The sequence below is a fragment of the Alosa sapidissima genome, chromosome 10 (genome assembly GCF_018492685.1).
Source record: "Alosa sapidissima isolate fAloSap1 chromosome 10, fAloSap1.pri, whole genome shotgun sequence".
Taxonomy (NCBI): domain Eukaryota; kingdom Metazoa; phylum Chordata; class Actinopteri; order Clupeiformes; family Clupeidae; genus Alosa; species Alosa sapidissima.
The window spans coordinates 22,823,025-22,836,138 of NC_055966.1; the positions used below are offsets into that span (position 1 = coordinate 22,823,025).

At 46.1% G+C, this 13,114-nt stretch overlaps 1 protein-coding gene across 7 annotated transcripts in view; it reads right to left on the reverse strand.

Moving 5' to 3' along the window:
* plecb (plectin b) overlaps positions 1 to 13,114 on the reverse strand; it is a 148,742-nt gene that overhangs the window by 132,807 nt on the left and 2,821 nt on the right. For 2 of the 7 annotated variants that reach the window (XM_042107818.1, XM_042107814.1), the window contains exon 1: positions 7,136 to 7,463. The exons of the other annotated variants lie outside the window; for them this stretch is intronic. In XM_042107818.1, coding sequence (XP_041963752.1) covers positions 7,136 to 7,226 — 91 coding nt within the window. In that variant the 5' untranslated portion in view covers positions 7,227 to 7,463. Of the gene's footprint in view, positions 1 to 7,135; positions 7,464 to 13,114 lie in introns of those variants that run through there. 7 annotated transcript variants of the gene reach the window in all.

The window sequence follows — 13,114 nt, forward strand, 5'->3', positions numbered from 1 at the left end:
AAAAGCTCTTTCCCCAGTGCTGTCTGTGGTTCTCCGAAGGGCTAATATTAGGCCTAGCCTGGCGGGTGGGAGGTTCCTCTGGGAAGTGCAGGTTCAGCACTGCAGGTCTGGCAGGTTTAACGGCGAAAGCACATTTTTTCCCCAACCGTTTTCTTTTTCTTTTAACGCTGGCTCCTAAGGCAAGGAGACTCAAGGTACGTCTTACAAAGACTACACTCCATCAACAGCCAAATAGAGTTAGAGACAAGGGGAAAGAATGAGAGAGAGAGAGAGAGAAAGACAGAGGAAGAGAAAGAGAGAGAGAGAGAAAGAGAGAGAAAGAGAGAGAGAGTGAAAGAGAGAGAGAGACCCAGGGCCACCAGCAGAACGTCAAACATCATCATTGCACTCTTAACAGCAAGACAGCAGAGAATGGGGGACAATCAAATGGATCAGCACTTTCGTGCCACAAGCCAAACGATTACATCAGCAGCTCTCAAAACTTCAAAAAGACAAAGGCAGAGCTAACCTTAATTTCAACCGGCATCCAGCAAAACACACACACACACACACACACACAAACACACACACACACACACACACACACACACACAGAGAGAGACAGGCAAGGTCGCTGTTAATAATTACAGAAGAAAAATCACAGACATCTGTAATCCTGGACTGGCTATCAGTGGGATTAGTTTCATTGTGGACACTCCAAATACCAAATAAGGCAACAGGGATTCCAGCACAGCCGTCACTCTTCCACGAAAGCCCAGACCTGCGTTGTATAAAAGCATCCACGACACACACACAGACACACACACACACACACACACACACACACACACTCCTGCTAAACTTCGCTTAGCGAATGTTTACAAGCAACTTTCGCTGTCTGGTGGTGTCTGGCTCTGTACTGCATTGCACTGCCATCGACTGAGGGAGTTTCACTCGCCTTCAAATTATGTTTTTGTGTCATGCTGACAGGCGTCCAGGGTTCAGCCCCTTACTGGGGCAGCCAGGATCTGGAGCGTCCTTGAGAACCCCCCGCCCTGGGGCCTTTCCATGACTTCAGCTGCCATCTCACCGCATTGGCCGCGGCCAGCACGAGCTCTGGGGCTGTCCCCTTCGTGGAGGGGTCTGAGCGAGGCTACAGGGTGGGGGTGCGTGGGGAGGGAGGGGGGGAGGGAGGGGGGGGGGGGGGGGGGGGGGCGATTTATGACCGGCCACATGTGGAAGGGGCAGTTCAGCTGGGACAACGAAGGAGACTCTGATCACCACTATAGCCCCCCATCGCCTCCCCTCCGCCCCTCCCTCAACAAACAAACATACACCCACACACTCACACGCACACGCACACGCACACACACACACACACGCACACACACACACACACACACACACACACACTCACACACACAGTACCTGAGACCAGAGCACCTGCTGCGTTCACTCAGATAGGCTGGGAAAAGTACATTTTCATAACTGAGAGAGAAACCATGGAAACCTAGCTGTTTAAAGCAACACCAAAGAGTTTTTTATACCATAAAATAATGTTTCCAAAATCATTTCAGTGGTTCATCAACTCGTAACAGGGTGAACGGCAATTCTGCATTCGCTTCGCAGCCCTCTATCTGCTATAACCGCACTATGTAAGTTTGCCAGATCGGGTAGCGGATCTATAGTTCGATGGAATGAGACAAGTAACTACAAATTTGACTTGCATCTGATGTCGCAATACATTGTACTTTTATAAGTCATGCAAAATATTCTACCTTGTCTGTGGACATTGTTATTTGCAAAGCCGGTGCTGGATAAACAAATAGCGTGCGTGCGACAGAGGGAAAGTTCTTTGGTGTGCTTTAAAAACACAATAAATAGTAGGTCATGGAAATATGACTGAAATCCACTAAAGTGGCACCTCCCAAATACACTGTTTATTACTAAGGCTGAAGAGGACCATGTTAGAGCCAGCAGACTGAGACAGGATACAAGAATAATATACTATCATCGCTATGTGGAATGTTGTTGTGGATTTAAAACAATAAAAAGGCTAATTTAACTCATTGATAATATTACATGTTCAAGTAAACATGACCTCTAGAACACAATGTTTACTTAACATAAAGATTAACTAAGGCTGCTGAGAATGTCACTTCCATATGGCCTTTCCTGTCAATCCTGGGCAAAACTCACAAGGACATCTATCCAGGTCCTTCTTTCAATGCACAGCACAATACCAGTCTGTTGATGAGATGCTTTTCAGAGGGATTCCTGTAGTGTGCTATGTTTGGACCGTATTAAAAGTTTACTTAATCATTACAGGGTCCTAAAATATTCCATAGCATTTTCACCACTTACTTCTAAGAAAGTATCACTTAAATTGTTCATCTAAAAAAACATGTTTAGGGTAATTATTTCCTGACTTTCTTATATTCCTGCACTGGAAAAAGCAGACGAGTGGTAAATTCGGAATTTTGAACAGATTTGGGCTGTAACGGATCCTGGCTCTAACGATCAGCACTATAGCTGTCATGATATCACTTTCCTTAAAGCACAGGAAGCAGTCATCAGTCACTGCTGTCCACTGGAGTAACCTTAGCCAGTGGCACATATGCTCTGAACATACACATCCTCCACTCACTCACTCACTCACTTACTCACACATTCACTCAGCTATTCACTTATTCACTCACAAACAACACCGAGGTCTCATTCTTACCGAGGAGCATCCTCTACACAGAAAAAAGCAATATAACTGACTATATATTGTAAGTGCCCTAAAAGCACTAAAAAGAGAAGTGTGAGGTAGAGAGAACAGCTAGTGTAAAAGAAAAGCCAGGTGTGGCCTGGCAGCACATCATTAAGTCATGGAGCAGAGAGACGGGCCTGCATTATTTCCAGGCGTATGTTACTCTCTTGTTCTGGACTGTCAAACACACCAGAACCCAAAAGAGAGTGTGCGTCACCCTCGCCGTCACCCATGTGGGCGAACGGACAGAACGCGCTGCAACACCGGGTGTCTGTCCGCCGTGCCGACTCCTCCGTAAGCGGCCGAGAGCCAACTGGCACGGCTCTGCCCTGCTCCCCTTCTTCCGCGCCAGCGGTAGATGATAGTCCCCTTTCACGGCCAGGAGACAAACATGGAGAGAGAATGTGTAAAGCCGTCATTACCCCAGATCACAACCACTTTGGACGCATTTATACAACATGCTATGAAGTCACAGACACAAAGACAGGTCGGTAAATCGGGGAATGAAGTGGCCACCAAAAATAATCAATATTGCTGAACAATTAATTATTTTTTCAATGCCCTTAAAATACATTGGTATTTAAATTACCCCCACAGACAGACAATCATCCCCCACTCCGTGGCCCAAAATAACTCTCTAATTGGCTACCCCCAACAAGGCTGGGCTATATCTGTCAGGGTATTTTAAGCCTTCTGGGTTATAAACGAGGGATGGACAGCCCCTGGCGTGGAAGTAAGGAGGGGAAAAAAAGAAAGGAAAAAAGAAAGAGACACAGAGAGAGAGAGAGAGAGAGAGAGAGGAGTCGAGGGAGGGTGGATGCCAGACTGGGGGCAATCCCCCTCTGAGTCTGCCCACAGTTGCCCCAGTGACGCCTGCCTCACCTGCTGTTGCAAATTGCATTAGTGGACACTGGGAGAGCTGGGGGGTTTGCCAAGAACAACGAGGCAAAGTGATTGCGCGCTGATTTACCCCTACGCAAAGCACATGTACTGAACACATACAGTCCTTTTCACAGTTCTCTTATATCTATAATATCTGAACACCTTTCTATAATATTTGATCAGCCGGGTGCTCCAGTGAACTTCTTTTCACATTACTTGTCTGAAGTCCTGAGAAACATTGGATTGTCAATCAGGCTGCATTACCACAAAAACAGTATGCCGCCACTTTTCTATGTTGTAACCCATGTGCTATCTAAAGCTAATGATACACAAGGAAACACAAGGCGTTTTTGACCAATCTTGCATCTTACATGTTCCATAGTAGCCTATTAATGGTCAGGCACATTCCCAATGATGTAAGACAAACAACTATTTTGAAAAGGGCTTTAATCATCAGTAAGCAAACTATCATGACCATCCAATTAACAAATGAAACCAGCTATGTGATTGCCCAGCAACACTGCTCAGAAGGTTTAACACCACATAACACATAACATAAACCACAGCTGAATGAAGGCACAGCAGCAACTCATCTGACCTTTGTCTCACAGCAGCACAATAAACAAAGCAAGTACTTCTATGTCTTCACATCTAAACTTTTGTTTTTAACCTCAACATCAACGTCACACTGTGTAATCAAAGTACTTTTCCAATGGCCAACCTCTGTGGGACTGCATAAGTAGTTTATTTTTCAGGCTATCGCTAACTGTGCCTTGTTGCAGTTACTCTATGTGTTTCTATGGCAACCCAACTGGTATATTTTTTTTTAAAAAAAGGCATGTCTAAGTGTGACACGTAGGAACACTGGGACACCAACCAAACAAACGGAGCGAGCCACAGTCGACATGATCTGAGCAATGTGAAAAATGAAAACAGGCGTGAATGAATCTCTGAGGTGCTGTGCCACATTACTGGAGATATTTATCACGAGGACACGGGCACTCTGTGTGAGCCGCTTGCGGCCTACCAGAGAATGTTTACAGTCCAAATACTTTCCATTATCGGGCACCAGTATGCCGAAAACTCCAGCGCATACTCATGCAATCAGATGAGTCTGTGACATGTTGTCAAAACAACAAATCAACAAACACACAAATACAAGCAACAAAAACACACACACACACACATGCGCCCACACGCACACACACACACTTCACAAAGGGACACACTGATGGTATGTCTGGTGCACCTGTTCTCATATGGAGAGGCAAATCCAGTGATGTACTACCAGGGGCCAAATCAAACAGGCTCACTCTCTGAAGCAGTTCCATGGGCTGTGAGCAGTTGTTCTGCTTCTGTACTGTAATTGCTCTTAATACGACATAGTACTGGCAGTGCTTACTGCATAAGGAGCTCCACTGTAATTATCTATAATGGCTACAGAGATGGAGAGATAGGTCAGAATAGGGAGGTAGGGGGGGGGGGGGGCAACTGAGGCAACAACAACAAAGAATGGCTTCCTCATAGCATCGGTGCAAGTCGTGCCTTAATAAGGAGAACGGGGTTGACAGGGCTGGTGCGGACTGAAAGAGAGGAAAGAAAGGAACGTCTCAAACATAAACTCATTCACCCTCACCCCCCCCCCTCTCTCTCCCCACCTCTCTCTCTCTCACCTCTCTCTCTCTCCCCCCTCTTTCTCTCTCCTCACCCTCCTCTCTCTCTCTCTCTCTCTCTCTCTCTCTCTCCCCTCTCTTCCCCCTCTCTCTGTCTCCCCGCTCCTCCCCACATCCAGAGTCACCGCATCTGTGATTCAGCACAGGCTCAACATCCGCCTCTGAGCCCCTGCGAGATTAGGGAAAAAAAGAGAGAGAGAGAGAGTGAGGGAGAGAGAGAGACATGGTGGTGGAGGAGAGAGGTGGTGGTGGGGAATCTGGGGCGATATTTTTAGAGGAGCCCTCCACACACACACACACACACACACACACACACACACACACACACACACACACACACACACACACACGCACACACACACCCTCTGTCCTCCCTATGATCAGCTGCTGGGAAACTTTGAGGGCGGCAGATACAAGGAGCAGCCCAGGTACACACAGCTGAGAGGATGGGGGGGGGGGGGGGGGATGCAGTGCTCACAGCAAGTCAAGATGTCGTTGATCACAGAGATACAAGCAAAGTGTCGGAAAGTGTCGGATATGCCAAAAAGAAAGAGAAAGAGAGGGAGGTATGGAGGGAGCGAGAGATGTGGATAAAAGCAGAGAGTGGATGCAGAAGAAAACCTAAGTGGGATTGGGCCGACAGGATCTGGGCAGTAAAAACCTGGTGACCAGTGGCCAGACACTGGCCTAGATTTCAGAGGGGAGCTGACGGAGACTCATCCTCCGCATCCGGGCCTACCGGACCAGAGCCATCTTGGGTCAGTACTATTCTCTCTACTTGGAAGAATGATGACACATGCCCATGATGAAAGTCCCACAAGGACCAGCACAACACAAAGGCATCCCTGTGATGTGAAGCTATGATGTGAATGCTAAATGAGGTGACCTGCTAAGCTGCGCATCACAGGTGGAGTCAGATGACTTAGGGTCAAGCCATGTCCACTGGGCCAAATGCTGACCAAACAGATAAGAGCTGCCCACTACAAATATCCTCTGACGAAACCCAAAGATTACAAATCTCTCCTCCATGACAGTCTTGAATTGAATCCACATTTCTTATATCTGTGCAGTGTTACTCCAGGAAAAATGGTAGACAATCAATCAAACACCCTGTTAGGCAAGTAAGATAAGATGTCAACACACCTTTCCGTCCAATAAAGGAGGCATTATTGCAGCAATGTTATGAAGGTCAGAGGGGCATGTAGGCCATATGTTCACATCTCAGAGCAGAGCTGTCCAGTAAATCCACTCTGAACTTTTCACTGCCCTCACAGACAGACAGAGCAGCGTAGTGACAGCCAACACATGTGCCAATCAATACTGCTTTCAGCATGCCCTCAGCCAAAGATGAGCTGAGAGTGCGCACACACACGCGCACACACACACACATTCACATTCACACACCAGTCAGCACTACTTCATCCACTGATGTGCAGCACATGGCTCAACTATATCTCATACTCTCTCTCTCTCTCTCCGTCTGACACACACGCACACACACACACACACACACACACACACACACACACACACACACACACACACACACACACACACACACACACACACACACACACACACACACAAACCAGTCAGTACTCTCTCGCATGGCTCCATCATACATACTCAATTTCTCTCTCTCTTTCTCTCTCTGTCTCTCTCTTTCTGTATCTTTGTACACACACACACACACACACACACACACACACACACACACACACACACACACACACACACACACTTCCTTTCGCTTGTCAGTGGCAGTAGCCGGTATTCCCTCAGTCTTCCCAACAAACCCCACCCCCCCCCCCCCTCCTGATGTGCATGTTCTCCAGCCTCCACTTACCTTTGTACTTCTCCCTGACGTTCTCGTAGGCTTGCACAAAGTCCTGCTCGTCTGCATTGGGCGGGAGGCAGGCGGGTTCATACATGGCCATGCCGGGCTGGTCGGTTGCTGCCGCTCACTGCAGCAGCAGCACCAAGAGGCACAGAGAGGTAGGCGATGGTCACTCTCTTCTTTCCTCTCCTCTCTCCTCCGTCTCTCTCTCTCTCCCTCTCTCTCTGTTCTCCTCTGGTCAGCGGCTCCCTGTCCCTGCTGTTCTGTCCTGTGTGCCGGCTCCTCGGTGCTGAGCTGAGTTGAGCTGCGCGCGCGTGTGTGTGTGTGTGCTATGCCAGTGCCGCTGTGCTGCTGCTCTCCGCGCCGCTCAACTTCATTCCAAACCCCAGCGCCACTCCGCCCCTCCCCTCCCCTCCCCTCCCCTTTCCCCTGCTCGCAAAATACCAATAGGCTCTCCAGAGCCCGCCTCTTAAAGATACATAGTGAGGGAGAGAGAGAGGGAGAGGGAGAGAGAGAGTGGGTGAGAGAGGGAGATGGAGAGAGGGTGAGAGAGGGAGAGAGATAAAGGGAGAGAGAGGAAGAAAGAGGGAGAGAGAGAGAGATGGAATGAGCAGGGGCTGCGTGTGTCTTTATCTAGGGATATTATAGTACATAACAGTACAAACACACACACACACACACACACACATATTGACTAGTTTAAATTGATATATTAAATCAAATAGTGCTAATATAAATATAAAATAAAAACAGAGGAAGTGTGGCAAAAGTGCAAATGTGCACATAGCATACACACACACACACACACACATACACATACACACACCAAAATACACATTCACATGCATGCTCAAATATATACGTGCACACATATGGTACACACCTCTTAAAATGTCTGTTAGAGAAAGTGCTGGCTTTAATTTGGGGCAGCGGGAATATGGTACACACACACACACACACACATAAAAAGCCCTCCCGCATAGTATGCGTCACGCACTTCCTGTGCAAATGCAGTTTCACCACAAAAGCGTCCATGCACCACATGAAACTGTGACACCCACGACAATAGCCAAAAAATCCCTCCTCTTTCCCTGAATAAAACATGTCTCAAACAAACTCCTTCCCTCTATCTCCCTATCCCTCTCTCTCTCTCTCTCTCTCTCTCTCTCTCTCTCTCTCTCTCTCTCTCTCTCTCTCTCTCTCTCTCTCTCTCTCTCTCTCTCTCTCTCTCTCTCTCTCTCTCTCTCTCTCTCCCTCTTACACACAAACGCTCTCTCAAAAAGTATAGTGCCCAACTCTTCAAAGCCTTCTGACTGAAACACATCACCAAACCCTGTTGTCCTCTCTTGTACGCTCCATCTTATTATCCGTCCACTCCACTCCCCATGCTAATTTAAACAAAGCAGGCGCTGAGCCCTACAGTGGCTCTGTCCACACTGTTCCACACTCCCCGTGGCTGCGGCATGCTGGGATGCCCTGGACAAACCCCGGCTGCCCACTGAGTAGAAATGGACAAGTGCTCGGCGCAGACCTACTAAAGATGAAAGCCGCCTCTGCAGTATGTGTAATTTGAGACTGAAGGACAGCACCTGATACTTATGCAGAGTCCCTGCGCTGAGGCGTGCGATGATGGTAGGAAACAAATCTATTGTAATCAAATGTAATTTAATAACTAAAGAAATTCATTCAGTATGAAACAATGTCTTAGAAATGGGACTAAAATTGGAGACAAATGTGTAAAAAACTGCTTTGCTACCGCCAAACGCTCATGACATGTCATTTTCTTTGCTGCAAATTTCACCCAACTTATACAAACTTGTTCTTGGTAAGTACCAGCCACACATTTGTTGTATGGCAGTGAGCTAAATCCCTTACCCTACCCTGTGGGGATTCTGTTGCAGAATCTGAGCAGAGAGATGCCCTTGACCATCTCTGGGGAACATCTTCAACATACTGAAGCACACTGAATATTCAGCAGCTCGGGAGACAGGAGAAATTAAAGGGGAAAACTACCAGCTAGAACATAACTTCCCACCGATCTAGATCACCAAATGATTGTACAAAATCATCTACCAAAATCATGCAACTTGACAGTTAATCAGGGAAGTGAATTGGTATGTTTTCACTGCAAAGTCAACAAAAATATTTTACAAATAGCTGTCGGATTGAGTCAGTATTCTCTTTCTCTCTTCTATCAATTGCAGCAATATAACACGTCCTGTTTTTCTTCATATAGGATCACTGTGACAGCACAGCTTATGCCAAGAGGCTCTTCGGCCTATCCAAAAAGCCCTGGTATCTACTGGACTGGGCTGTGAGCAGGACAATGATGACACTGATGGGAAGTCTTTTGTGCATCTCTGGCATGATGGGGTGGACTTTCTCATGACCGGAACAGCAGCCCTGACCGACGCTTTCCCGGAAGGAAACATGATAACTGCAGCTCACAGACGCAAAACCAGGAGCCCCCCGCCCCCCGCACAAACACACACACGCACTCAGAGAGGAAGTGCAAATCGTTTTTTTGCCTTCTATTGGCAGGGAGATGAGTCGCCATCATGTCATGAGCCTAAGATATCTGCCTCACATCAAGCCAAAAAGGCAGCCAGAATTAGAGCATGCACCACCTCTCTCTCTCTTTCTCTCTCTCTCTCTCTCTCTCTCTCTCTCTCTCTCTCTCTCTCTCTCTCTCTCTCTCTCCTGCTGTGGCCTATGGGCTGTGTATGGGCGCCATACACACGGAAGCTGAGAACACTTTTGCACTCTGTTGCCTGTGCACATGTGAAAGAGTTTAACACCTCTCACCCAATGGGATGGCTCCCAACGCAGGAAGACAGGCAGCAAACAGACATCTATAAATCATCAATAAACAATGAGTATGGTCAAATAATATAAAATGACACAAATTAGAACATTTTAGACTCTAAATTGACAAAAGGTTTATAAAACTCATTAAACTATGAAACGCAACACAACAACTTCATGCACAGAACACACAGAAGAGCACATAACACACACACACACACACACACACACACACACACACACACACACACACACCTTAGTCAGACAGCGAGACAAAAAGCAGTGACAGTTCTCAGCAGCTGACAGTGCGACCGCATAAACATTTACATATTTCAATAGCTCATTTACTGGCTTTGTTGCGTCACGGCACTCTAAAAATAACCTACTGTCACCATGAAGCAAGCACGTCTTTACAGTATAGAATCACAATGTACTTACACACACACTGAAATAAAACATCACCTTCACTTGATAAGTATATGACTGCATATTTCAGAGTTGAGTATGAGTGTGAGTGTATGTGTGAGTGCCCAAATATGTGTGCATGTATATCCAACAATGAAATGGATGTGGATAATGCGCAGGTATGTGCATGTGAGAGTGTCCACCCATGTGCCTGGGTGCATGAAAGCAAATCAGTGTGTCTATGTGTATCGTATGGCTGTGCATTGCGTGTGGACATATTGCCACATCAACGACAGAAGTGTGTCTGTCCAGCTCTTTTTCTTCACCACTTGACAGGTGTGTGTGCAAATGTATGGGCATTAACATGCAGCTTCAGTTACACACACCCTGCCAGGGGAGCGCTCTGCTGCGTTTATGCGTGTGTGTGTGTGTGTGTGTGTGGGGGGGGGGGGGGGGCCCTGTGGATTGTGCGAACGTGCAATCGTGATACAGCATGCGTGCTAATGGCACCTGCCGCTGTAGTGACCCTTGCGCCAACACACCGGCGACACCAACGCCCCCCCCATGAAATCAAATATGTCCGGCTCTGCTGGGTGATGAAGCGACACCATACAAATGTGTTACGCAGCTGGTTAGGAGGGTTAGGCCCAGAGAGTCATCTCATGAGATCCCTCAGTGACCCCCCCAAAGAGGGCCTTTGGGGGCGGCAGGGGTGGTGGTTGGAACAACCTTAAAGATTACGCAGCCAAAAAGGCACCATAACATTATTAATACAAACAACTTAACAAATAAGCAGCCAAAAAGGCACCATAACATTATTAACACAAACAACCCTAAAGACTACGCAGCCAGAAAGGTACCATGACATTATTAACAACTATGTAGCCAAAATTGCACCATCAGTACAATTACTTCATAACAACATTCAATGACCTAATAATTACTTCATTGACATAGTAATTAATTCAAAATTATTTTAGAATAATGCAGAATGTGCAGAAGTACGTGACGAATGCATGTGCGTGTGTAGAAGAGCTCGGAGATAACTCACACACCATCTTAAGCTAGCTGGGAATCCCAGGGGAGAACCGAGGCATAAAAAACCACAGAGAACTTCAAACGGGTATCTCTTTTACTGGGGTGAGCTTGGGCCATGAGCACTTTACATGAAAGACACTGTGCTCCTATGTTCTCTCGGAAATCCTCTCTGGAACATAGCGGCCAATGTTGCATGTTTAAGCAGAATCTCAACTACATAAGAAAAATCCCACAACCCAGTGCTCATCTACATACATACTAAAACACACACACACACACACAAAACACACACACAACACACACACACACAGTGTTCTGGTGCATCTCTTACTCACAGAGAAATTACAGCTCGGAAGAAAATAAAAATGTCGGATGTAATATGCTGGAGCTTTCATTAGTGGATGATGCTGTTCTCCTCTGGGAATAGAGAGGATGAGGAGAGGAGCTGACAGTAAGCTCATAAAGAGTAAGCAATATTGCCTTCATATGTTAGCTAAACTGCTGCTCGTATATTAATATCACTGCAGCATGAAACTTTTCTGACTGAAATGATTTTTATCTTTTGCAAATTGAATGTAATGAGAGTCTCCCCAACAACTCAAGATCAACACCAGTCTCAGTGCCAAGATCAATGTTCCGACGATAAAACAGTTTCAATCTCAGAAGTCTGTTGGCTTTTAGATCAGTTTGTTTTTTAACACGCTTGACATGGCATCTTCTGTGTTTGTTTGTTTGTTTTCTTCTCAGTCACTGCTGACAAACAGCTTTCAATCAGACGCATTGCATGAAGTGACTTCTGTCGTCCCCAACAGACCGTCTGTTTGGAAATAGTGCACACAATCCACAATAAACACAAGAGCGTTTGATCACAGTAAACCACATGCATTCCTAGGACAGAAGTAAACACGGGGCTGGTTGAATGGATTGAAAACTCAGATGCTTTTGCCCTTTTCTGGTTAGTTAATGCACTAATGTCCTGCCAAACAATGGGCTACCATCCACACCCTATGAATCTGGCAAGTGCAGAGCACAAACATGCCAACTGATAGCATGTGACACCTGAAGATTTTCCAAAACCAATCCAATAATTCATGGCCTAAAATCAGATCCATTGAGAATCAAAATCCATCTGTTTCCACCATTATAAAGCTGTGCATTGATGTAGTCACATACGAAATGGATATTAAACACCCTACCTGATTACCGAAGGAGTACTGTGAGAATTCAACTGATTCTTCTCAAACAGACTTTTTACTGACTGTAAACCACAATCACCATTCCAAGAACATGGGATCAGTCACGCTACAGGGACATTCATAGTCCACCCAAGAGCAATTGCAAGCACATAACAATAATGATGTACTTTTTTCCAATTGCTAAAACAGGTCTTAGCATCTCAGCCTGTGACAGTTCTCCCAAAGAATGCCTACTGACACCCAGTGGAAAAAGAAAGAATTGCTATTTAAATGCCCATGCATAGAACACACAGTCAGTTAGGCTACAATATAGAGGTTATTGTAAATCTGCACAAATGTTATTAACTGAATGTAAGCATTTGTTCAGATTAATTCGGACTAAAAGCACACTGACCCCACAATATGCATGATCAACATCATCACCAAAGGAGGAAATGCAAAACTGTTCTATGATCAACAGCTCTAGTTCCATTTCCTTGCATGAAAACTAAGTTAGTGTGCTAAGCTTAAGTTCAGATTGTGTTGTTGATGACAAACGGATAGC